General features: G+C 45.5%; 1 protein-coding gene and 1 long non-coding RNA gene across 2 annotated transcripts; one reads left to right on the top strand and one right to left on the bottom strand.

Annotated features, from left to right (window-relative positions):
- The first annotated feature begins 15,824 nt into the window (after window positions 1-15,824).
- LOC109741838 (uncharacterized) lies at window positions 15,825-18,180 on the top strand. The gene is made up of 3 exons (XR_002227707.4): window positions 15,825-15,941; window positions 16,616-17,236; window positions 17,787-18,180. It is a non-coding gene; the product is annotated as an uncharacterized lncRNA (long non-coding RNA).
- A 2,870-nt stretch (window positions 18,181-21,050) lies between these two features.
- On the bottom strand, window positions 21,051-22,107 carry LOC109741825 (protein S40-1). The gene has a single exon (XM_020300909.4). The coding sequence runs from the start codon at window positions 21,628-21,630 to the stop codon at window positions 21,310-21,312; it is 321 nt and encodes a 106-aa protein (XP_020156498.2). The 5' UTR covers window positions 21,631-22,107; the 3' UTR covers window positions 21,051-21,309.
- Window positions 22,108-27,935: the final 5,828 nt, after the last annotated feature.

Here is a 27,935-nt window from a genome sequence, read left to right on the forward strand (position 1 = left end):
GACTAGTCCGTCTCACGTGATGATCGGACACGGCCTGGTTAAATTCGGATCATGTATCACTTAGATGACTAGAGGGATGTCTATCTGAGTGGGAGTTCATTAAATAATTTGATTAGATGAACTTAATTATCATGAACTTAGTCTAAAATCTTTGCACTATGTCTTGTAGATCAAATGGCCAACGTTGTCCTCAATTTCAACGCGTTCCTAGAGAAAACCAAGCTGAAAGATGATGGCAGCAACTATACGGACTGGGTCCGAAACCTGAGGATCATCCTCATAGTAGCCAAGAAAGATTATGTCTTAGAAGCACCGCTAGGTGATGCACCAATCCCTGAGAACCAAGACGTTATGAACGCTTGGCAGCAGCGTGCTGATGATTACTCCCTCGTTCAGTGCGGCATGCTTTACAGCTTAGAACCGGGTCTCCAAAAGCGTTTTGAGAAACATGGAGCATATGAGATGTTCGAGGAGCTGAAATTGGTTTTCCAAGCTCATGCCCGGGTCGAGAGATATGATGTCTCCGACAAGTTCTTCAGCTGTAAAATGGAGGAGAACAGTTCTGTTAGTGAGCACATACTCAGAATGTCTGGGTTGCATAACCGCTTGTCTCAGCTGGGAGTCAATCTCCCGGATGACGCGGTCATTGACAGAATCCTCCAGTCGATTCCACCAAGCTACAAGAGCTTTGTGATGAACTTCAATATGCAGGGGATGGAAAAGACCATTCCTGAGGTATATTCAATGCTGAAATCAGCTGAGGTAGAGATCAGAAAAGAACATCAAGTGTTGATGGTGAATAAAACCACTAAGTTCAAGAAGGGCAAGGGTAAGAAGAACTTCAAGAAGGACGGCAAGGGAGTTGCCGCGCCCGGTAAGCCAGTTGCCGGGAAGAAGTCGAAGAATGGACCCAAGCCTGAAACTGAGTGCTTTTATTGCAAGGGAAGTGGTCACTGGAAGCGGAACTGCCCCAAATACTTAGCGGACAAGAAGAAGGCCGGCAACACCAAAGGTATATGTGATATACATATAATTGATGTGTACCTTACCAGTACTCATACTAGCTCCTGGGTATTTGATACCGGTGCGGTTGCTCATATTTGTAACTCAAAACAGGAACTACGGAATAAACGGAGACTGGCGAAGGACGAGGTGACGATGCGCGTCGGGAATGGTCCCAAGGTCGATGTGATCGCTGTCGGCACGCTACCTCTGCATCTACCCACGGGATTAGTTTTAAACCTCAATAATTGTTATTTAGTGCCAGCTTTGAGCATGAACATTGTATCTGGATCTCGTTTAATTCGAGATGGCTACTCATTTAAATCCGAGAATAATGGTTGTTCTATTTATTTGAGAGATGTGTTTTATGGTCATGCCCCGCTGGTCAATGGTTTATTCTTGATGAATCTCGAACGTGATGTTACACATGTTCATAATGTGAATACCAAAAGATGTAAAGTTGATAACGATAGTCCCACATATCTGTGGCACTGCCGCCTTGGTCACATTGGTGTCAAGCGCATGAAGAAGCTCCATGCAGATGGACTTTTGGAGTCTCTTGATTACGAATCATTTGACACATGCGAACCATGCCTCATGGGTAAGATGACCAAGACTCCGTTCTCCAGAACAATGGAGCGAGCAACCAACTTATTGGAAATCATACATACCGATGTGTGCGGTCCAATGAGTGTTGAGGCTCACGGAGGATATCGTTATGTTCTCACTCTCACTTATGATTTAAGTAGATATGGGTATGTCTACCTAATGAAACACAAGTCTGAAACCTTTGAAAAGTTCAAGGAATTTCAGAGTGAGGTTGAAAATCAACGTGACAGGAGAATAAAATTCTTACGATCAGATCGTGGTGGAGAATATTTAAGTCACGAGTTTGGTGCACACTTAAGGAAATGTGGAATAGTTTCACAACTCACGCCGCCTGGAACACCTCAAAGAAATGGTGTGTCCGAACGTCGTAATCGCACTCTATTGGATATGGTGCGATCTATGATGTCTCTTACCGATTTACCGCTCTCATTTTGGGGTTATGCTTTAGAGACTGCCGCATTCACTTTAAATAGGGCTCCGTCGAAATCCGTTGAGACGACACCGTATGAATTGTGGTTTGGGAAGAAACCTAAGCTGTCGTTTCTAAAAGTTTGGGGATGCGATGCTTATGTCAAGAAACTTCAACCTGAAAAGCTCGAACCCAAGTCGGAAAAATGCATCTTCATAGGATACCCTAAGGAAACTATTGGGTATACCTTCTACCTCAGATCCGAAGGCAAGATCTTCGTTGCTAAGAACGGGTCCTTTCTGGAGAGGGAGTTTCTCTCGAAAGAATTGAGTGGGAGGAAAGTGGAACTTGATGAGGTGATAGTCACCCCTTCCGAACCGGAAAGTAGCGCAGCGCGGGAAAATGTTCCTGTGGTGCCTACACCGACTGGGGAGGAAGTTAATGATGATGATCATGAAGCTTCAGATCAAGTTACTGAACTTCGTAGGTCCACAAGGACACGTTCCGCACCAGAGTGGTACGGCAACCCTGTCCTGGAAATCATGTTGTTAGACAACGGTGAACCTTCGAACTATGAAGAAGCGATGGCGGGCCCGGATTCCGACAAATGGCTAGAAGCCATGAAATCCGAGATAGAATCCATGTATGAAAACAAAGTATGGACTTTGACTGACTTGCCCGATGAGCGGCGAGCCATAGAAAACAAATGGATCTTTAAGAAGAAGACGGACGCGGATGGTAATATGACCATCTACAAAGCTCGACTTGTCGCTAAGGGTTATCGACAAGTTCAAGGGGTTGACTACGATGAGACTTTCTCACCCGTAGCGAAGCTGAAGTCCGTCTGAATCATGTTAGCAATTGCCGCATACTATGATTATGAGATATGGCAGATGGACGTCAAAACGGCATTCCTTAACGGCTTCCTTAAGGAAGAGTTGTATATGATGCAGCCGGAAGGTTTTGTCGATCCTAAGAATGCTAACAAAGTATGCAAGCTCCAGCGCTCAATCTATGGGCTAGTGCAAGCATCTCGGAGTTGGAACATTCGCTTTGATGAGATGATCAAAGCGTTTGGGTTTACACAGACTTATGGAGAAGCCTGCGTTTACAAGAAAGTGAGTGGGAGCTCTGTAGCATTTCTCATATTATATGTGGATGACATACTATTGATGGGAAATGATATAGAATTCTTGGAAAGTATAAAGGCCTATTTGAATAAGTGTTTTTCAATGAAGGACCTTGGAGAAGCTGCTTATATAATAGGCATCAAGATCTATAGAGATAGATCGAGACGCCTCATTGGTCTTTCGCAAAGTACATACCTTGACAAGATATTGAAGAAGTTCAATATGGATCAGTCCAAGAAGGGGTTCTTGCCTGTATTGCAAGGTGTGCAGTTGAGCACGGCTCAATGCCCGACCACGGCAGAAGATAGAGAAAAGATGAGTGTCATCCCCTATGCCTCGGCCATAGGGTCTATTATGTATGCCATGCTGTGTACCAGACCTGATGTAAACCTTGCCGTAAGTTTGGTAGGAAGGTACCAAAGTAATCCCGGCATGGAACACTGGACAGCGGTCAAGAATATCCTAAAGTACCTGAAGAGGACTAAGGATATGTTTCTCGTTTATGGAGGTGACGAAGAGCTCGTCGTAAAGGGTTACGTCGACGCTAGCTTCGACACAGATCTGGATGACTCGAAGTCACAAACCGGATACGTGTATATTTTGAATGGAGGAGCAGTAAGCTGGTGCAGTTGCAAGCAAAGCATCGTGGCGGGATCTACATGTGAAGCGGAGTACATGGCAGCCTCGGAGGCAGCACAGGAAGCAGTCTGGATGAAGGAGTTCATTACCGACCTAGGGGTGATTCCCAATGCGTCGGGCCCGATGACTCTTTTCTGTGACAACACTGGAGCTATTGCCCTTGCGAAGGAGCCCAGGTTTCACAGGAAGACCAGGCATATCAAGCGTTGCTTCAACTCCATTCGTGAAAGTGTTCAAAATGGAGACATAGATATTTGTAAAGTACATACGGACCTGAATGTAGCAGATCCGTTGACTAAACCTCTCCCTAGGGCAAAACATGATCAACACCAGGACGCAATGGGTGTTCGATTCATCACAATGTAACTAGATTATTGACTCTAGTGCAAGTGGGAGACTGTTGGAAATATGCCCTAGAGGCAATAATAAATGGTTATTATTATATTTCTTTGTTCATGATAATCGTCTATTGTTCATGCTATAATTGTATTGTCCGGAAATCGTAATACATGTGTGAATACATAGACCACAACGTGTCCCTAGTAAGCCTCTAGTTGACTAGCTCGTTGATCAACAGATAGTCATGGTTCCCTGACTATGGACATTGGATGTCATTGATAACGGGATCACATCATTAGGAGAATGATGTGATGGACAGGACCCAATCCTAAGCATAGCATAAAAGATCGTGTAGTTTCGTTTGCTAGAGCTTTTCCAATGTCAAGTATCTTTTCCTTAGACCATGAGATCGTGCAACTCCCGGATATCGTAGGAGTGCTTTGGGTGTGCCAAACGTCACAACGTAACTGGGTGACTATAAAGGTGCACTACGGGTATCTCCAAAAGTGTCTGTTGGGTTGGCACGGATCAAGACTGGGATTTGTCACTCCGTGTGACGGAGAGGTATCTCTGGGCCCACTCGGTAATGCATCATCATAATGAGCTCTATGTGACTAAGGCGTTAGTCACGGGATCATGCATTGCGGTACGAGTAAAGAGACTTGCCGGTAACGAGATTGAACAAGGTATAGGGATACCGACGATCGAATCTCGGGCAAGTAACATACCGATTGACAAAGGGAATTGTATACGGGATTGATTGAATCCTCGACACCGTGGTTCATCCGATGAGATCATCGTGGAACATGTGGGAGCCAACATGGGTATCCAGATCCCGCTGTTGGTTATTGACCGGAGAGGCGTCTCGGTCATGTCTGCATGTCTCCCGAACCCGTAGGGTCTACACACTTAAGGTTCGGTAACGCTAGGGTTGTAGAGATATGTGTATGCGGAAACCCGAAAGTTGTTCGGAGTCCCGGATGAGATCCCGAACGTCAAGAGAGGTTTCGGAATGGTCCGGAGGTGAAGAATTATATATAGGAAGTCAAGTTTCGGCCACCGGGAAAGATTCGGGGGTTACCGGTATTGTACCGGGACCACCGGAAGGGTCCCGGGGGTCCACCGGGTGGGGCCACCTATCCCGGAGGGCCCCGTGGGCTGAAGTGGGAAGGGAACCAGCCCCTGGTGGGCTGGGCGCCCCCCCATGGGCCTTCCCCATGCGCCTAGGGTTGGGAACCCTAGGGTGCGGGGGCTTCCCACTTGCCTTGGGGGGCAAGGCACCCCTTCCCCCCCTTTGGCGCCCCCCCTCCCAGGGGGCCTATATAAAGGGGGGAGGGAGGGCAGCAACACACAGCCTTGGGCGCCTCCCTCCTCCCCTGCTACACCTCTCCGTCTCGCAGAAGCTCGGCGAAGCCCTGCCGAGACCCGCTACATCCACCACCACGCCGTCGTGCTGCTGGATCTCCATCAACCTCTCCTTCCCCTTGCTGGATCAAGAAGGAGGAGACGTCGCTGCACCGTACGTGTGTTGAACGCGGAGGTGCCGTCCGTTCGGCACTCGGTCATCGGTGATTTGGATCACGGCGAGTACGACTCCGTCATCCACGTTCATTGGAACGCTTCCGCTCGTGATCTACAAGGGTATGTAGATGCACTCCTTTCCCCTCGTTGCTAGTATACTCCATAGATGCATCTTGGTGAGCGTAGGAAAATTTTAAAATTATGCTACGATTCCCAACATACTCACGGTTGCTTCTCTCCCTCTTTTCCCCCCTTTCCTTTCTTTCTGGTTGTCGCAACCAGATGTTGGAGTCCAGGAGCCAGACGCCACCGTCGACGACGACTCCTACGACACTGGAGGTGCCTACTACTACGTGCAGCCCGCTAACGACAACCAGGAGTAGTTAGGAGGATCCCAGGCAGGAGGCCTGCGCCTCGTTCGATCTGTATCCCAGTTTGTGCTAGCCTTCTTAAGGCAAACTTGTTTAACTTATGTCTGTACTCAGATATTGTTGCTTCCGCTGACTCGTCTATGATCGAGCACTTGTATTCGAGCCCTCGAGGCCCCTGGCTTGTATTATGATGCTTGTATGACTTATTTATGTTTTAGAGTTGTGTTGTGATATCTTCCCGTGAGTCCCTGATCTTGATCGTACACATTTGCGTGCATAATTAGTGTACGGTCAAATCGGGGGCGTCACAGGCCACCTATCCCGGAGGGCCCCGTGGGCTGAAGTGGGAAGGGAACCAACCCCTAGTGGGCTGGGCGCCCCCCATGGGCCTCCCCCCTGCGCCTAGGGTTGGAAACCCTAGGGTGGGGGGGCGCCCCACTTGCCTTGGGGGGCAAGGCACCCCCCTTGGCTGCCGCCCCCCCCCCTCCAGATGGATCTTGGCCGGCGGCCCCCCCTCCTAGGGGGGCCTATATAAAAGGGGGGAGGGAGGGCAGCAATACTACAGCCTTGGGCGCCTCCCTCCTCCCTTGCTACACCTCTCTCTCTCATAGAAGCTCGGCGAAGCCCTGCCGGCATCCCGTTACATCCACCACCACACCGTCGTGCTGCTGGATCTCCATCAACCTCTCCTTCCCCCTTGCTGGATCAAGAAGGAGGAGACGTCGCTGCACCATACGTGTGTTGAACGCGGAGGTGTCGTCCGTTCGGCACTCGGTCATCGGTGATTTGGATCACGGCGAGTACGACTCCGTCATCCACGTTCATTGGAACGCTTCCGCTCGTGATCTACAAGGGTATGTAGATGCACTCCTTTCCCCTCGTTGCTAGTATACTCCATAGATGCATCTTGGTGAGCGTAGGAAAATTTTAAAATTATGCTACGATTCCCAACAGTGGCATCATGAGCCAGGCCTATGCGTAGTTACTATGCACGAGTAGAACACAAAGCAGTTGTGGGCGTTGATGTTGCCAATTCTTCTTGCCGCTACTAGTCGTTTCTTGTTTCGGCGGCATTGTAGGATGAAGCGGCCTGGACCGACCTTACACGTACGCTTACGTGAGACAGGTTCCACCGACTGACATGCACTGGTTGCATAAGGTGCTAGCGGGTGTCTGTCTCTCCTACTTTAGTCGGAACGGATTCGATGAAAAGGGTCCTTATGAAGAAACGTTCTTGCTAGAAACCTACAAACCACGTAAAAAACTTGCAACAACAATTAGAGGACGTCTAACTTGTTTTTGCAGCAAGTGCTATGTGATGTGATATGGCCAGAAGATGTGATGAATGATATATGTGATGTATGAGATTGATCATATTCTTGTAATAGGAATCACGACTTGCATGTCGATGAGTATGACAACCGGCAGGAGCCATGGGAGTTGTCTTTATTAGTTCGCATGACCTGCGTGTCATTGAATAACGCCATGTAAATTACTTTACTTTGTTGCTAAACGCGTTAGCCATAGAAGTAGAAGTAATCGTTGGCGTGACGACTTCATGAAGACACAATGATGGAGATCATGGTGTCATGCCGGTGACGAAGATGATCATGGTGCCCCGAAGATGGAGATCAAAGGAGCATAATGATATTGGCCATATCATGTCACTATTTGATTGCATGTGATGTTTATCATGTTTTTGCATCTTATTTGCTTAGAACGACAGTAGTAAGTAAGATGATCCCTTATAATAATTTCAAGAAAGTGTTCACCCTAACTGTGCACCGTTGCGAAGGTTCGTTGTTTCGAAGCACCACGTGATGATCGGGTGTGATAGATTCTAACGTTCGAATACAACGGGTGTTGACGAGCCTAGCATGTACAGACATGGCCTCGGAACACACGCAATACACTTAGGTTGACTTGACGAGCCTAGCATGTACAGACATGGCCTCGGAACACGGAGGACCGAAAGGTCGAGCATGAGTCGTATAGAAGATACGATCAACATGGAGATGTTCACCGATCTTGACTAGTCCGTCTCACGTGATGATCGGACACGACCTAGTTAAATTCGGATCATGTATCACTTAGATGACTAGAGGGATGTCTATCTGAGTGGGAGTTCATTAAATAATTTGATTAGATGAACTTAATTATCATGAACTTAGTCTAAAATCTTTGCACTATGTCTTGTAGATCAAATGGCCAACGTTATCCTCAATTTCAACGCGTTCCTAGAGAAAACCAAGCTGAAAGATGATGGCAGCAACTATACGGACTGGGTCCGGAACCTGAGGATCATCCTCATAGTAGCCAAGAAAGATTATGTCTTAGAAGCACCGCTAGGTGAAGCACCAATCCCTGAGAACCAAGACGTTATGAACGCTTTGCAGCAGCGTGCTGATGATTACTCCCTCGTTCAGTGCGGCATGCTTTACAGCTTAGAACCGGGTCTCCAAAAGCGTTTTGAGAAACATGGAGCATATGAGATGTTCGAGGAGCTGAAATTGGTTTTCCAAGCTCATGCCCGGGTCGAGAGATATGAAGTCTCCGACAAGTTCTTCAGCTGTAAAATGGAGGAAAATAGTTCTGTAAGTGAGCACATACTCAGAATGTCTGGGTTGCACAACCGCTTGACTCAGCTGGGAGTTAATCTCCCGGATGACGCGGTCATTGACAGAATCCTTCAGTCGCTTCCACCAAGCTTCAAGAGCTTTGTGATGAACTACAATATGCAGGGGATGGAAAAGACCATTCCTGAGGTATATTCAATGCTGAAATCAGCGGAGGTGGAGATCAGAAAAGAACATCAAGTGTTGATGGTGAATAAAACCACTAAGTTCAAGAAGGGCAAGGGTAAGAAGAACTTCAAGAAGGACGGCAAGGGAGTTGCCGCGCCCGGTAAGCCAGTTACTTGGAAGAATTCGAAGAATGGACCCAAGCCTGAAACTGAGTGCTTTTATTGCAAGGGAAGTGGTCACTAGAAGCGGAACTGCCCCAAATACTTAGCGGACAAGAAGGCCGGTAACACCAAAGGTATATGTGATATACATGTAATTGATGTGTACCTTACCAGTACTCGTAGTAGCTCCTGGGTATTTGATACCGGTGCGGTTGCTCATATTTGTAACTCAAAACAGGAACTACGGAATAAACGGAGACTGGCGAAGGACGAGGTGACGATGCGCGTCGGGAATGGTTTTCAAGGTCGATGTGATCGCCGTCGGCACGTTACCTCTGCATCTACCCACGGGATTAGTTTTGAACCTCAATAATTGTTATTTAGTGCCAGCTTTGAGCATGAACATTGTATCTCGATCTCGTTTATTTAGTGCCAACTTCTTGACTGCATCCAGAAGTTGTAACAGAACATACTCACACCAATTGAACTGAACTATGGCCTCCGTATTTGCAATCGCCCCCCAGTAGTCGATGGTGGCATAGTTGTGCTTAGTAGTTGGTGCTAGTACATGGCCCATAACAAAGATGACAAATGCAATCTGGAAACAATCCTTCTCCAACTTGCTTGAATTCTCATTGATATCGCGCAACAGAAAATTTTCGGCAGCCCGCAAGCTGTGCACGCCGGTTTTATCCATTTAAAGTGTTGTCTTTATGAAATGAACAGCTTCAGGATTGATGATTGCATCCCTGCCTTTCAGACTGCGGTGACCGCATGGGATCCCAAAAACCTTGTGCACATCCTCGGTGAAAAACCTGAGTACCTTGTTATCCCTAAGTTTAATCTCCCTACGGCTAACGCTGACTCTACTCATTATCCAAGCGCTGCACTTCAAACTCAGCTTCTGCACGGCTGGGAGCTTCAGCATACCACCAAAACCAATCTGCTCTACTAACATTTTCTTGTAGTCGTCAAACTTCTGAATGACACAAGCTGCATGCTTGATGGAGATGCGTGATGTTGGTGCAGGTGGATCTGCCGACTTAGCACTTGAAGATGAGCCCTCTGGGTGAAGAAGAGGGCAAGGCGCAGCTGCGTGAGCGACGTCCTTAACATAACGAGCGTCCGCTGCTCCGCATCTGCCGGACTGCGAACTACTATCATCCTGCGAGGAAGAAAAAAAGGAAGACCCGGACAGGATTCAGATCCAGGCATACAATCTATCAAACTAGATACAAAAGAGCTGTAGAAAAAAAAAGGTAAAATCTGCAGCTTACCATGGTGGTATGACCGATGAGGGGCCTGAATCATGCAAGAGCTGAATTTGCGCCGGGATCGACCGGTAGAATAGCTGGTACTGCTCTCCGGCGGCGTGTGGGGAAGAAATGGGCAGGATATGAGTGGTGGTGTGGGTGGAACCGTGGGATAGGGATATAATGCGTGATGACGGTTCTGCCCTCGCGAATCCAAAAAAATAAAGGAAACGGTGCGGCGAGGGGAGACGCGTGTACTGGGACGTGTGGCATAACGAAACGGTGAACCTCTCCTAGACGTTGATATGTCAAACATGGTTCAGGATTTATACTGGGGTGGATGGGCGTGCACGCTAGAGATTAATGGTTTGTGATGAGAAAACATGGCAGCTTCGTTGAGCTGTTGATTCGCACACATGATGTGTTTCTGAGAGTGCTAGCTCAACTAACCCCGTTGCATAGGGGGAGATGTAAAAATTCATACAATCTGAACCCAGCAAAAAAAAAACGGGAGCTTAATTAAGGTCTGATAAAGCATTACATAGTTGGTTGTCGAATAGCACAACAGCTCTAAACCTGGGTCGTCGTCTCAAATAGGCTTAGCGGTAAAGGGAGCCACCATTGGTTACACTAAAATAGTTAGAACTTGCATAGCGCTATTAACAAAGGAGTGCCCTAGAATACCTACGGAAATTACTTAGCTAACACAACCATCAACAACAGAACAGTTAGCATGATGTTCACTGCAGCCATAAGAACGGCGACTGCAGCTAGGCCTTGTGCTCCATAAGCTGCTCCGACTCCGGCAGCAGGCCTTCCAGCGTCAGCTATCATGTTGTTGCCCGCCGGGGGAAGCTGCTGCATCGGAGCCTGGATCTGAGGCTGCGTCTGCGGCTGCATCTGCGGCTGCAACTGCGCCTGCATCTGGGGCTGGATGGCAGCAGGAACCATCTGAGAAGGACCATTGCCCTGCTGGGGCGCGAATCCAAACCCGGGTGGGTGCCATCCGGCTTGGTGCTGCACAGCCAGGATCTGCTCATGAGTCATCCTCATGCTGTACGCACGCTGGAACTCGAAGAAACGACACTGCCTTGACTGAAAGAACATGGAAGGGACGACAAGTTCGCATGAGAACGTGAAAGGGTCGAAATGTGTGCGAAGAGTTGATTCAATAAGGAAAATCTGGCAAGATCGGATCAAAAAGTACTTACATCGTAGCGGATGCACTTGTAGAATCGATGCCCAACGTTGTTCCCACTCCTTGCGACGGCTGTCACTAACTCGTGGCCGCAGAGTGGACATGCCATCAGGGATAGCAGCTAGTCCGCCGGGACGGGAAGAGATGATGAAGATGAAGCGGACATGTCGCCGGAGACGAGGACGGAGGAGGATATGGGAGAGCAAAAGAGATGTTGGAGGGAGATGGGGAAGTTAATGAGAGCGATGGGCAGATGGTCTGTGAGCATGGGGATGCATTTTATGTTTGCAGTCGTGTTGACGCCGTCCATGGGAGGAGTTAGCCCATACGGCTCAGGGTGGCTCAGATAAAGTGGCGAGCCATCAATGGTATAGCTGTCCCAGGACGACGTTAGCACAGATAAGAAACGAGCCATCCAGCCTCTCTCTGTCCCGCAAAGGCAGCGAAACGCTCCGTCGCAATAAATGCTTACTGTGCTCCACTCCAGAGAAAGAGACATACGACAGAAAATACAGAGAGACGCACGAATCCTAATGCAAACCGATCGGTGTGGATTGCGGGATCAGCTGAGCCCGAGCACAGAAGCAGATTTTCGGGCTTGCGCGAGATTCTTAAACAAATATACAAGAGACAAGAAAAAATGAGTACTCTCATGATATTCATGCATGAAAGAAGTAAATGGACTAATGGAGGCACAACATGCAGCGAAATAAGCACATTGGAGAATTTGAGTAGAATCCTCTACAGACTTACAAGTGGTAAGCAAAGTTCCTTTTTTTTAATAGAAGATAGAAGAATCTGGCTGGTAAATTTGTGAATTCATTCATGGTTCTGCACTTCGGATCCATGGTGCTTATTCATCTCTATGTATGCATGCCCAGCAATCCATGGAGACCAGGCAACCACGGAGGGATTTCTGCGGGTAAGCATACATTTACTTTTAGCAGTACCCGTCACATATGTATGCCCCTTGTTGGGATTTTAATTTTTTTTTGGGGTACTAATAAGGTCAGATCTCGGCCCGACCAGGCCCACAACGGCCAGGCTCGCAGCAGCAGATCCTTCCACAGAGGCTTTTCAAGGCCCGATAAATCGAGGCAGTCGGATCTGCGCAGGCCACGTCAATCTCGGCCCAATCTGCGTAGACCACTTGGCTGCGAGCATACCTGGCCAAACGGGCCGGTTCTAGCGGGCCGGCACGATAGCCCGTGTGCCTGGCCCGTCACGGGCCGGCATGGCACGAGGCTATGTGGGCCGTGCCTGGCACGCGGCCCTGCTTGGGCCGTGCCTGGGCTGCTATGCCTGGCACGCGTGCCAGCCCGGCACGGGCACGACCCAGCCCGGCACGGCACGGGAGCACGATGCGCATGGCACGGCATGGGAGTACGTGAGCGAGCGAGGGATCCGTTGGCATATGTCCGTTGGACGCTTCGATCGAGGGAGCGGGGGGGGGGGGGGGGGGGGGGCTGGGGGGAGCGGGGGTTTAGGAGGTTTAGTGGGATTTAGGGGGGGGTTTGGGTGGGGTTTGGCCATATTTGGGGCTGTTTAGGTATATTTTGTTGCAAATTTGAATATTTGAACATTGAAGGGCAAATTTGGTCTAAAAAATGTCAGCTTTTTGCTATAAAAAGGGCTGCCCACCCCTCTCATTCCTCACACTCAAACCTCCTCTTCCTCTTATTTCTCACACTCAACACATGGATGATCCCATGGGTAGTGATCCCAACCGGTTCAACTTCAATACTAGTGACTTAGATGTTGACATCCCCGAGTGGATCGATCCCACAGCCACAACCCACACATATCCTTCTTCCGATGAGTATACCGGCAGCCATTCCACTTCCCAGTCCAGTACCTCCACCTCCATCGGCACAAAGAGGGTTCGACGCAAAACCTCGTCGTGCTGGGAGTATTTCGTTGAAGAAATAGTCGTGGAGGACAGTGTCAACGTGCTGAAAGCTCGGTGCAAGAGGTGCGGCCACTTGCTTTCCTCGGGGGGGGGGGGGGGGGGGGGAAGGAGGAACTGGCCACCTCCTCAGGCACAACCTCATGCACCAGAACGCGGACAAGCAGTCTGCGGGGACACAGGCCACGCTCAAGTTCAACCCCGACGGTACGGTACGCAATTTCACCTATGATCCTGCTCTTCATAGAGAAGGAATTTGTCGTTTAATTGCTTCTAATGATTTACCATTAGGTTTCGGTGAGTCTGAAGGTTTTGTCGAATACATTCAAACTGTGCATACTCCTAGTTTCAAATCAGTTTCTAGACAAACTACATCTAGGGATATGAAAAAATTATGCAAAACTAGTCTTCAGACAATAAAAGATGATTTTACTACATGCACTTTTTCAGTCTCTTTAACATCTGATATCTGGAGTGGTCGGGCAAAGCAAGACTACATTAATGTGGTCGCTCATTATGTTAACAAAAAATGGGAACTACAGAAAAGAATTATAGGATTCGAATTAATTGACGAAGCACATACTGGTGAAAACATAGCTCAAGCTGTACTTAATGTTGTGTCAGAATTTGGTCTGACCGACAAGATATTTGCAGTAACTTTGGATAATGCTTCATCAAATACAACTGCAATGGAGAGCCTCAGTCCTCTGTTTTCTGTATATGCTGCATCTTTTTTATTGCATCAACGTTGTGCTTGCCATATAATTAATCTTATTGCTAAATGTGCTATGAAGAGATGTGAGGGAGCCATTGAGATTTTACGCAATGCAATTTCTTTTCTTGGTAACTCTAATCAGCGAATTAGTAGTTACCAGAGATATTGCATAGCAATAGAAAAAACTCCTCATAAGTATAATCTAGACATGCCTGTTAGATGGAACTCTACATATATGATGCTTAAGGCAGTCATCCGAGACGAAGTTCAATTCTCGGGATGGATTAATGCAAATATGGGGAGAGAATATATCACTAATGATACTTGGGAAATTGCTAAAGGTTTGGTCAAGTTTTTAGAAATATTTTATGAGGCAACAGTTTCTTTGTCTGGGGTTTATTATCCCACATCTCCTTTAATGATGCACACTCTTGTAGACATTGCATCTCACTTGAAAGCATACGAACATACTAATTTATTAATGCCTATGGTTTCTCGCATGAAACTTAAATATTGCAAATATTGGGCGAAAATTCCTATTTTGTATTCATTTGCATTTATCTTGAATCCTAGGGTTAAACTTGAACTGTTTGCTAGTGCACTTGTTGTACTAACTGGGGCCCTAGGGATAGATTATATTGCTTATTCCACTGAGGTTCGTGATAAGCTTTCTGAAGTTTATGCTAAGTATGATCAAAAGTATGCCGGAGTTCGCATGCAACGACCTCCACCTGCACCAACCACAGGGAAAAAGAAAGGGGCATGGAGCAAGTTGTTTGGTTCTACCACCTCTGCAACGACCTCTTCAACATCAGGCCCATCGCCTGTGCTTTTGGGTGGTGGGGAGTTAGCGAAGTACCTCAACAGCGATAAAGTCAACTTCAATGAAGAGGAAGAGGAAGACTTCGACATAATTCAGTGGTGGCATGAACACAAGCTTACATATCCGGTGCTTTCCATATTAGCACGGGATGTATTATCAGTACCCGTCTCATCGACATCATCGGAGTCTGCTTTTAGCCTAGCTGGAAGAATACTTGAGGAAAGAAGAACGAGTTTGACCCCGGATATGGTGAGAACACTCATGGCCGTGAAAGACGGGGAACTAGCCAAAAGGAGAGCCCAACACACCGCTGAAAACAGAGAACTGATGGCCACGTTCGAAAATCTTGCACTCGAAGATGATGAAGACGAAGAGTAGTTGTAGTCTTTCTATTTTCTTTTGTAATTTTCTTATGCTTTTGTATTTTTCTTATGCTTTTGTAATTTTCTTTTTCTTCTGTAATCTAGAGCGTGACTTTGTACTCTTTTACTTTCCAGGGATGGAAGATTTTAATGAGGCAGTCACTAATAAAGCTCAAGATTTATCCCATATGATGACACTTTGCCTTATTTTATTTTTTTCTATATTTTTTGGAGTTATTTGTGCCAAACGTGCCTAACCGTGCCTAACTCCGGGACAGCGAAACATGTACTAAAAAAAAACAGCGAAACATGAGTACGTGACGTGCATGCATCGATGGCACAAGCCAACGAGCGCGCCAGTAGCCCTGCACCGCCCCTGCGCGCCTGCTCCAGCCCATATACTCCAGCCAGACGTGCTTTTTTTTGAAAAAAATCGGGCCACCTCGGGCCACACGTGCCTACGGGCCAGCACGTTTAGCCAGGGGGCCGTGCTTGGGCCTCGAAGGCCAGCACGCGTGCCGACCCGGCACGGCACGACTAGTTCGCGTGCCTCAGCGGGCCATGCCGTGCCTGGCCCGTTTATCTCAGGCCGGGCCGTGCCGTGCCGGGCCGGCCCATTTGGCCAGGTATAGCTGCGAGGCAGCAGCAGAGCCGTCGGATGCGCACGAAGCCGGCCTAGGTTTCGCGTATCTCCTCTCCGGCCACCGCCGCGCCCCGCGACTCCGGCGCTCCCCCCACAAGCAAGCAGAGCGAGAGCAGGTATCTTCTTCTTCTTCTTCTTCTTCTTGCTCGGTCTCCGCTGGTTCTGCAGTACGGCATCCATCCCCTACTCACCGCCGCCTGCATCGGCTTACCTAGATCTGGGAACCACCCACCAGCTGCGCGCGGTTTTTCCTGAGATTCCCCTGCCCTGCTAAGCTAAGCTCACCTCGGCTCAGCTCTCAGTCCCCATACCTGGTTTTGGGAAGGCAGGGATTAGCATAGTTTGGGAGTAGCTATTATTTTGACCGCTTGTTCATCCCACCCACCAGTTTTGGGAATAGCTATTTAGACTGCTCCACCCTAGGCTGCTTGGACAATTAGAGAGACCACATTTGGTACGGATGCATTGAAATTTCCTCTTCTTCATTTAAATTTGTTCATGTGCGCTCACTCAAGCCACTTAGATTTTCTAATACAGTATTTTTTTTACAACTCTGCGCCGCGCCGAATGTGTATCAAATCAGACACCTGTTGCACACCATGGATCTTCTGTTTCCAATGCTTAGATGATCCCACCAATTCATCTGTTTAGGTATCTACACTTGCTGCACCCAAGCATACCATCACATACAATGGATGCACCCAAATTTATCTTCCCGGGTTAAACATGCCAGTAATGCTTCTGTACAACTAATTTGACTGACGTCTCACCTCCAGTAATGCCTTTGTAGGTGACCGCGACGATGACCAGCAACTCGCCACAGCGGTAGCCAGCGCCCCCTGAGAACCCTAGCCAGCACCCACCTCACGCCCTCTGCGACACCTCCTCGCCATGGCAGCTGTCATCCACACGAATGCGCAACTCCAAAACCTGCAGAACCTCCAAGGTCAGATTCTTGTCATTAGATTGGTGACACTGGGGGAGTTGGGGACGGCGCCCGACATGTATCATCTCCTTCATTCTCTCGTGAGGGCAAGGCACTGGACGTGTGAAAAGCTGGGCATGATGGAGGGGTTTAGCTGGTTGGCTGTTAGTCTACAACGCGTCCGTGACGTTCTCGAAAGCCTGCATCCTGGCGTAATTCCACATGCTGCCTTACATGGAGTTCAGAATGTTATACACTTGATTACATTTATCAAGTACAAAGGGGTTGAGTTTAGACGTGCTAGGACCCAGTTTAGATTTAAGGTTGGAGAGCTTGCAACTCAACTTCACAATGTCGGCACAATCTTGCTCGATCTGTCACAGCAGGTTTTAGATGGCACCATGGCCCTAGCGCTGTTTCAGGCGCGTGTCCCAGAGTGCATCAATGACATTGACAATGTGCTCATTGCGGGCATGCAATTTTGAGGTATCCAAGCTGATTTTATTGTATCCAAGCTGATTTTATTATAATTGGCCATCTTGTTAGTTTCATTCTGGACATGATTTGGCACTGATATATTATTAGCTGGCTATTTGATATGTTGCCCAATGTTAAATTAGTAATCTGCAGATTTTATTTGCTATTATTAGCTGATTTTATTGTATCCAAGCTGATTTTGTTAAATTAGTAAGCGGCAGCAATACACTTTGGCTATTTGCTAGGTATTAATGGTGACTTGGCTTATAGGTATTAGTACCTAGTGCTTGTTTGAACTTGGTTTCTATTTAAATGTACGTGGTATCAGTTTAGAAATAGCGATACATTTCTGCTATGATACAGGATTCTTGCTATTGGTTATCTATTTTATCCTGGCTATAAGCTGTCCAATCTAACTTGGCTATAGGTTATCCAATTTAATGATGCATTTCTGCTGTGATAGAGGACTTCAGTCTAATGCTTTGGTTGTTTTGTGATGGTTATAATATTTTGTGTCTGTGCACCTGAGCTTGCTTCTTTTTTGTTCTTTTTTCTGCAGGCACCAAGGCACTCCGTCTCCGAGGAGCTGTCTCCGAGGGCACCAAGGCCGTCACCAAGTTAACCTTCTGCAACTTGGCTTATTCTACAACTTGATACTTATGTCTTGATTTTGAATGTCCCATCTTTTACATGCATGGAACAAATCAGGCCTACCATGTTGTAGTATGCTACTTGTGATAATTTGGTCTGTATTCAAATGTGCGTGGTACTGTATCGGATTAGAAATAATGCATTTCAGCTACGTATTATACATGTCTCTTGGTTGTTGGTCACCCATCGTTACCTGGCTACAGGTTATCCAATCTAACTTGGCTATAGGTTATCTATTGTAATGATGCAATTTTTGCTATGATACATGACTAACGTCTAATGCTCTGGTTTTGTGACGGTTATATGTTTTGTGTCTGTGCACTTGAGCTTTGCTACTCTGTCTAATTCTCTTGTTCTGGGTTACTCGGTGCACATTGTTTAAAATTAGTCAACAAGTGAATCAAGTAGGCCATTTTTACTGTACATGGAATCAAATACTCCCTCCGTCCGGAAATACTTGTCATCAAAATGGATAAAAGAGGGTGTGTCTAGACGTATTTTAGTTCTAGATACATCTCTTTTATCCATTTTGATGACAAATATTTTCGGACGGAGGGAGTAGGTCTTAACTGAAGTGTGTAACTTTCTGATCCAAGCGGTTGTTGAGCACTCCAAGTGGTATCAATCTTGCATAGACTGTTGCTAAGACTGTATTTTTAGTTCAAGGAATGTGCATTTTCACAGCGCAGTATATTTTATATTTCCAGTTCAAGGAACAAGCATTTTGATCAGAATCTCAGACCTCCGAAGAAAGAATAGGGAGTATGTCGACATGGTTTTTCCTGCAAGAGCTTGTTGTTTAATACACCAGTACTTTTTCACCATCGACAATGGAGAAGTCAAAAAAAAGTGCAGCACATGTAATTCTTGCATTGCTTTGTTTGTTTTATCTGTTTTTACTGCTCGTTAGCATCTCTAGAAAGTATTTAACTTTATGGAGAAAAATTGGACACCACCAGAAATTTGAGTCCGGCGTAAAACAAAAAAATTTGAGGGGAAGATGTGAGTATATCGTCAGATTTTCTTGTTGGGCTATCAGCCTTCATGGGGCCCTGTGTGATGCATGTAGGCCAGTGTTGTCCGAAGCAGCCATACATGGGCTGACACATGGTGCGGCCCATTAACAGGTATAGCTTGTTTTTTTTTCTTTTATATAAAATCTCTAAAATGTACTTATATTGTTTGTGAGGAGATTTTTAAAATATATGTACCTCACTATTTATGTAATCATGCGAATAATACGAATCATAGCGGTCACGTATACCAAGTAAGTGTAGAAAACATGTCCATATTTGTCTTAATATTGACATAGTGGAAATAAACATCCACGTATTACAAAAATAAAATTTCCACATATATCAAAAATAAAACTTTGTGTATTCCAAAATGTTGCAAAAAAGGTCTGGTGTATCAAAATATTTTGTGTGTGTATAAAACATGTACTCCAAACAATAAAATATTTTGTGGAGTTTTTAAAAATAAGCTGGTATGTGACAAGAAGTGTTTATGTAAAACTAAAGGAGTAGCTCACGTTAAAAATGTCACGTTTTCCAAAAGAAGTGTTATGCATTTGTCAAATACATAGAAGGCTTATACTAAACTTAATCTTGTCAATTGTATTCACTATGTTGTTGCTTTTTAACATATACATTTGTTATCATATAGAACCAACATTTTTCTGCACGTGCACCTAATAAGACTTTGGTTCAAACAGATTTATATGTGATTTGGATGTGCTTTATGTTTGAAGTCACTAAAAATCCCTTTTTTTTAAGAATACTAGTATAATTTGTTTAACAGTTTTTTGTAGTGCGGAGTACAACATTTTACATGTGGCAATGTAAGTTAGTATCAAACAATTGGATGGTAAAATTGTGTATTTTCAACAATTGTCCTTGCTTAGGACATTATTACGTTTTGTTGTTGTTACGGGCACTAGCGCCTTGTTGCTCTTCGCCTCCGAGAATATAAGGGCGTTGGTGAAAAGCTTGAACAATGAATCTGAATGCATTGTTCAGTACAGAAAAATAATACTCCCTCTGTTCCATAATGTAAGACGTTTTTTGACTCTAGTGTAGTGTTAAACAAACGTCTTACATTATGGGACATTATGGGACGGAGGGAGTAGTACAGTAGGACATGCTTACACAGCATGGCGATCTGAATCATGCAAACATTTTGTGGCAGGTAGCAGTGAAGCTGCAACTGGGCGACAAAAACAATTCCCAAAGTGTACTGTACGTGCGCTACCAACCCCACCACTGTTGGACACACAGGAGAGGAGAGGAGAGGAGGAATGGCAGCATGCATGATTGGGCTGGGATACCTGAGCCAAGGTGAGAGGCCAATTGGATTCCATCTCTCTCAATTATGGTTATAGTACTCCACATCCCATGTGACAATGTGGGAGGAGATGAGATGATATAATTGGTGCCCACTGATTGAATTGAATAAATACAAGCAAAAAGTTGCATCATCATGCATAGTACCGTATGCTGGTGTCAAATTCACAACCACCCTAGCCCTAGCAGAAGATGTCAAGCTAGCTAGTGTAGGTGTTTTATATTTATATGTATTTCTATATCTATCTAGGCTGGTTGGTTGATTATGGATGATGGATGATGATGTGCTAGTGCTGCTGCTGCTCTATTAGTAGGGTTTATACAATGAATGAATGAATGAATGATTCTGCATCGCTCATGTCAAAGTCATGGCTTCTTCTTTAATCAAGTGCCTAGTTTGTATATGTGCCGCCATGTTGACATCACACTGTCACAATGAGCTAATCAGATCAAACATTGTTTGGGACTACCTTGGCCTTGGTTGCCACACTATTAGAGGATAAAGTACTACTCCCTCCGTCCGAAAATACTTGTCTTCAAAATAAATAAAAAAGGAAAAAAGATGTATATAGAACTAAAATACATCTACATACATTCCCTTTTATTCATTTTGATGACAAGTATTTCCGGACGGAGGGAGTACTTACTGTATGTATGTGTGGATTGATTCCAGATGCATGAAAGCAATACAAAATTCTTGCAGATCTCCATCCTGTCAATTTTTTGGCAGTATAATTTTTTGCAAGTTGTGGTAGTATGTAATTTTGTGAGTTTTGGTGGATAATAGTAGGACTAACTGGAGTCGGTCAAGAGCAGCAAACACTCAGACAAATGAAATTGAATGTATTGAATTCAATTGGGGCAGTATCCAGAATTTCAGACATCGATTTTTGTCGCTCTGAAGACCAGATGGATGGATGCAGGGGAGGATGCATGGCATGGCAGCTGCTGGAATGGCAGGAGCTGGTGGATGATCAGGACTCGCGCCAGTGATCGACGGGGATTAATGGAGGCTGACCATCATCGGTGGTGGTGGATCGCGCCGGCCGGCTGGCATGCATTTTCTTCTTGTTGTTGTTGAGATGAGATTCAGAGGTCGAGGAAGCCGGTCTGGCGGAGCACGGCGTTGCGGACGCGGCAGAGGTCGCGCCCCTTGAGCGTCCACCCGGCGCCCTCCAGCACCGACGACGACCGCGCGTGCCGCCGCGCCGCCACCACGTGCGGCGGCACCATCTCCTCCCCGCCCTTCTCGTCTTCGTCGGATTCATCGGCCTTCTTGGCGCCGCGCTTCGCGTTGTCCCTGGGCCTGGCCGCCTGCCCCGGCCACACCGGCACCCTCACCGGCGCCGACTGCCTCGGTGTCGGTGTCGCGGTGCCGTGACCCGGCCTCGCAGGCACGGCCATGGCCATCCCCGCGTGCAGCTGCTGCCCCTCGACACCGCAGTCGCCGCCCTCCGCGAGGAGCGACGAGAGCCCGAAGCTCTGCGGCACGGCGTGCGCCGAGCGACGCCGCGCGCTGGCGCGCCGCGGGGCCACCGCAGCCTCGGCTACGGGCGTGGCCGCCCACCCGGCCAGACGACGTCGCTCTCGTCCAGCTCGAAGCACGCGCCGTCGTGGCCCGCCTCCGGCTGCTTGAGCAGGCCAAGAAACCGGAACGCGCCCGCGCCCGACGACCTCGGCATCTCCATCTACCGACCGTCCGTCACACACCCACCCAAGACCACCTCAGCAAGCAAACAAGAGCTATCTCCCCGTGACCCCCCTCTCCTCGCCGGACGCCGGGCACGGCACGCCACGGTCCCGGATAAGTAAGTATTGGGTCTGGCCGCCACCGCTAGCTGGTTTTGCCACGCTTGGCCTCGGGTCTCGCTTTGGGTATATAAAGTAATAAAACCGTGGGCTTTCCTTTGTGGGGGCTCGCTGGAACTGTAGAGGAAGGAGGAGAGCGACGGTGGTGAGGCTTCCCACCAGACCGGAGGGGGAGGGAGGGGCCTGAAGAATCTCCTTCCAGGTGGATGCAGTTGGGATTCTTTCCTGGATTTGGATCCACTCTACACTCAATCAGTAAAATAAATGGTGATGAGATCTTTATTTTTGGTTCATCAAGATCACTTGATCCGATCCTCCAGCTGCACTGCACATGTGGCAATCGCCTCTTGTTTTCCAGTGCTGTTCATTGGCTCGAAGAATCTTGGTGCGTAGCCTAGTCATTTACACCACGTTCCGCAATGCAATTCTAGTGGTGACAAGTTTGGTGCTCCTTTTTTTTGATTTTTTTTTTCATATTTAGAAGTTTAAAAAAAAAATCCGTAGAAACTTGTATGTGTTCAGTACGGATCCAAGAAATTTTGTTTTAAAAAAATGAATTTGTAAGCTGTACAAAAAAACATTTCGGCCCAACAACAAAAAAGAGAGGCCCATTCGAAACTAGTATTTTTGTCATTTTTTTTTCTATGCCATGTGTGAAAGTAAATTGATACGAAAATGTACAGATACATAATATACATGCGTGTGTGTGTGTTTACAAAAAAAATCAGTTTTTTTTTTCGTTGCCCATGCACCAGTTTTCGTGAGAAGTACTCCCTTCTTTTCGACTTATTACTCAATTCGTAGGCCATGCGCGTGTTTCTAGATTGTTAATTTGATCAAATAAATATGTGTTGTATGTCATCAAAATTATATCCAAGATATGTGTTATATGTCCTATTGGTAAAGGTTTTTTTTTGGAAGATGAGGTTTCAAAACATATAATTTTTGTCACAAGTACTATATGTTTTGGTAGTGAGTCAAATTGCGGACCTAGAAGCACACACATGCATATGCGCCCGGACGGAATTGATACTTGGTTCATATCTTTAAAATTACTACTACATTCGTCCCGGTTTATTAGTTCTTATCGTATTTTGGGTCAAAGTTTGACAACATATTTAATCAGCAAAATGTTAAAGCATGTCATCAGAAATTAAATATGATCATTCCTCTCCTTCAAAAATTGGCACAAATTAGACCAATAAACCAGGACGGAGGTAGTACTAGCATGCATGGTCAAACATCCCATTTATTTGTTTGATTCCACATCAAGAATCAAAATTAGAATGAAATTAATGTGGTTGTAATTAATGTTTACCTATTCCCAAAGCACGGGTTACACACTGAAAATTCAGATTCCTTTTTAGATTATCCTAGCAAATCAAAAGGGAAGAAATAGATATGAATTTGAAAAACAGAGTTATTATAGAAAGAGTAGAAGTGTGAAGTGGAATTTGGAAGAGGCATTTATTCACTTGTTTAGTTAGCGAAAATTTATGACTGATTAGCTAAGGAATGATAACATGTTACTACGTGTTTTTGGAGACAAGTTTTTCAACGATTTTTCATAAAATCATTTAGTTTTTCTGTTAACGCAAGAGTATATAATTCTTTATTTGAATGGAGAAAAGTAGGAAAGCACAAATATGCGGTTCTTTATCTGATCGCCTCTTGAAAAGAAGCAAAAACGCCTCCTTGAGCTCCTTGGCGTATGCTGCTTCTAGTTCTTCCGCCACGTGCGCAAGGACAAGGTCGTCACCTTGCCCTGCTCCATCGCTGACTAGTACATCAATTACACTTGCATCTACAGCGATGCAAATATCAAGACCTAATCGAAACATCGAGGATGCATACTGCCAAAAACAACAATAAACGTAATAATAATAATAATAATAATAATAATAATAATAATAATAATAATAATAATAATAAGAAAACTACACAACCTATGACTTGCAATAATAGACCAACACCAAAACCATGCACCGCCATGGCAACACACGAGCTATGATAAAGGTTCTCCGAAAACAACACCTGATGATGCTTAAGAGTTGTTGTCTCGTGGTCCAACCACTGCTTGTAAGATCTGGGGTTTTCACCCTGAAGAGCACATCTAAGCAGACTCCAAAGCAATGCCTTCAACAAGGCGCATGAAAACACCACCATTGTCGAGTTCATCCATCAAAGGTTGGACCTAGGATTTTTTTTAAACTTTCCTAGTATTTGCTTTATTTTTTTTTTGTTAGGACGGGTGCAGATGAGCTCAGGTGCAGAGATGGATTTTCGCATACTAGTGCCTATCTCTAGTAGTATTAGAGACTTGTAGTATGTTCCTATTCCGACTCCCCCTTCCTTCTAATCCTATCGATTCCTTTATGTTTGAGTATATCTTTGGTATATGTGTATTTTTTTTGTAGTATAAGGTTCGTATCCCTTCTCCTACGTTGTCTCTGTAGAGCTTCTATTTTCAAGGCATGTACATATATATTATATACTCATCCAAGGGGCTTAGCAATATAGTGATTTCCCCAATTCTTCCCTCTCTAATCCTCCTCTTACACGGTATCTGCCGCGAGTTCCTAGACCTAGCTCCACCACAGCTTTTGCAACACACCGCCTCGAGGAGGCCGACCTCATGATCTCCACCGGGGGCCGCGCAACCAGTTCCTAGGTTCGTCCGTCAATCGTGTTGACCAACTATCCTAGAGTGTCTTTTCCCCAATCCGTGGATTGGGTTTTTTTCTCTCTCGTCAACCAATTGATCAACATTTCTTTTTTGGACTTCTGATTGGGTCGCATGCGTCATGTCGACCTTCGCACGCCTCTAGTCTAACCTCGGCGGTGATTACACTGGACGCCTCTCCGCTACTTCGTCTGCGGCTCTACGCATCCATCTATGTTGGCCATCTTCATTGCCTTCTTCGATCAGGATGCCTTTATCTGCGCCATGCGACCGACCTGATCAATCATTTATGCACGCCTCTGCAGGTACCCATAAAGATCGTCAATGAGTATGTGTGCCCGTTCACCGATCACTAGTGCGAAAACAATTACAAATGCAGATAATTAGTGGTGTCGGCTTCAAACAGACGAAAACATGAGCGTCTACGCTATATAGGTAGCAGTGGCGTTGGCTGTAGTATGGGCGACCCTGATTTTTGTAAAATAGCTCAGGCATTCCTTGTTTCGGCGGCGCCATTAAAACAGTCCCAAAGTCCACAACGTGCGCCTCCCACACTAATCCTTTCTGCGGCGGCTCCCCCTCTCTCCATCCCTTGACTGGTTTTCTTTTAGTTCTACATTTTTCTTTTCATTTTTGCCGTTTTTTCTTGTTTTTTCTTCTTTTCATTTATTTTATTTTTAAAATAAATAATATTTTTTTGAATATTTTATACAGTTCATGAACATTGGTTGACTTCACAAACATTTTTTCAATTAATGAATATTTTTCCAAATGCGGGAAAATAAATAATTTTCTGAAAGCTTTTTAAATCCAGTAACACTTCTCAGATGAATTTTCAATTTTCCTAACATTTTTAAACAGAGAACGTTTTTTAAATTCATGGAAAAAATGGAAACATGAGAAGATATTTTTAGTTGTGAACATTTTTAATTCATGAATATTTCCAGATTATGTGAATTCGGTTTGCCTTGCCAAACATTTTTGAAAAAAAGAATATTTTTTAAAGTTCAAGAACATATTCTGAAATTCATGAACATTTTGTTTATTGGCGAATATTTTTATTATGACCATATTTTTTACGCGATAACATTTTTTTATTTCATGACGAGTCTAGGAATACAAGAGAATTTTTTGAAGTTTTCAAAGAAATCAAATTTGTGAACATTTGTTGAAATTCTAAGTAGTATTAGAAATTTTTAAAATTTTCAAATAAATAGTAAACTGATGCAGGTACCCGTAATGGGCCGACTGAAATATCGCAGGGCGGGTTGCCTGTTTGGAAGAGCGAAATCACTAATTAAGGAGTACTCGTTGCAAAGAACACTCCACCTCCCCAGGTCACGACAAGTGGCGCACATGCAGCGCGCCACTTGTCGCAACCTGGAAGATTTCCCTTTTTTCGTAGATCCGTTTATTCAAAATGTTTTTATCTCTTAAACCGTGCGTCCAAATCCCAAACTGTTTTCACCATTGGATTCCTCACGTCGGGATCTTTAAAACTAGATCCCATGTTGATAGGTTTTGACGAACTTTTTTTTTCACGAAAAAATCGGACGAAAAAACCAAACCGGAAGCACGGTTTTTTCCCTTTCCGAAAGAGGCACGCCCGTGCCTCTCGCGAAATCACAACCGTGCCTCTCATGGAAGCAAAACCGTGACTCTCGTGGAAGAAAAAAAACAGAAAATGCGTTTTTTTCCTTTCCGAAAGAGGCACGCCCGTGACTCTCGCGAAAGCACAACCGTGCCTCTGACGAAAGCAAAACCGTGACTTTCGCGAAAGGAAAAAAACAGAAAACGCGTTTTTTCCCTTTCCGAGAGGCACGTCCATGACTCTCGCAAAAGCACAACCGTGCCTCTCGCGGAAGCAAAACCATGACTCTCGTGAAAGAAAAAAAAAACAGAAAACGTGTTTTGTTTTTCCCTTTCCGAGAGGCACGCCCGTGATTCTTTCGAAAGAAAAACCGTGACTTTTCGCGAAAGAAAAAAAAAGAAAACTCGGTTTTTCGCGCAAAAAAGTTTTTTTTTCAATTTTTTTGATCGAAAAGCTATGGAAGACCGGGGGAAAACCAAAACGTCGAAAAAACTGGAAAAAAACCGTTTAAAAAGCCGAAAACGCGTGCGGAAAAATAAAAAAAAACAAAATCTAAAGGAAGCGTCCAGAGCACGATACGTGGCGAATGACTGAGAGCGCGTCAAATAACGCTGATCGTTGCAAGGCTCCCGAAGAAGCACTCGTTAACTAGTTACTCTCTTGGAAGAGGCCCTCTCCTGCATCACCAAGTACATGGGCCAGGTGGGTCGCTGCCCTAAACAAAGAGGGTGAGGGAACGAAAACTCAAACTCGGAGAAAACCGAGTGAGTGTGTGAACGAACCAGGCGACCAAGCGTAGTGCAAAACTCGCTAATAGGCAGGCCGATACCTACGGATGCCAAATGTGATTTTTAATAGGAATCAGGTGAGAAATTGCCCTAGCGGTATCCTCCGACCTGGAAGTAATTGACCTGACCCTCACCCACCAAAAGCCCAAATAGACCAAAAGGAGAAACAAATATACGTATAGAAGAAGAGTGTCTGTTTAGGGCACATCTAGATGTGTCATACTCCTTCCGTTCCAATTTACTTGTCGTGGTTTTAGTTCAAATTTTGAACTAAAACCACGACGAGTAAATTGAAACGGAGTGAGTAGCTATTACACATCTACTCCGTTCCTAAATATTTGTCTTTCTAGAGATTTCAGCAAGTGACTACATACGAAGCAAAATGAGTGAATCTACACTCTAAAATATGTCTATATACATCCGTATGTGATAGTCCATTTAAAATCTTTAAAAAGATAAATATTTAGAAACACAGGAAGTAAGTGACTGAATCAACTTAGAAAGAAAAAGAAAAGGACAAATAAAAGTGCATGCAAGAATTTTAGCATAAAATAAATGGCATAGGACTTGAATATGTTAGAACACATCTAAATGTGCTTTAGCAGAACTGATAGAAGAATAGTATAAATGCATAACACACACGCCAGTGCGTATCTTCGAGTGATGAATACATGCTACACACTGATGCGAACTTATTGGCGGGTAGGAGTACGTACCACTAGTAGAAAAAGGGCCTATTGTCCCGGTTGGTAAGGGCCTTTTGTCCCGGTTTTTGAACCGGGACTAAAGGGTCGTTACTAATGCCCTAACCCTTTAGTCCCGGTTCTTACACGAACCGGGACAG

Source organism: Aegilops tauschii, chromosome 4, assembly GCF_002575655.3.
Source record: "Aegilops tauschii subsp. strangulata cultivar AL8/78 chromosome 4, Aet v6.0, whole genome shotgun sequence".
In the NCBI taxonomy this organism is placed as follows: Eukaryota; Viridiplantae; Streptophyta; class Magnoliopsida; order Poales; family Poaceae; genus Aegilops; species Aegilops tauschii.

Excerpts from the sequence above, each read along its gene's own strand:
- LOC109741825 (XM_020300909.4), bottom strand. The coding sequence starts at position 21,630 with ATGGCCATGGCCGTGCCTGCGAGGCCGGGTCACGGCACCGCGACACCG.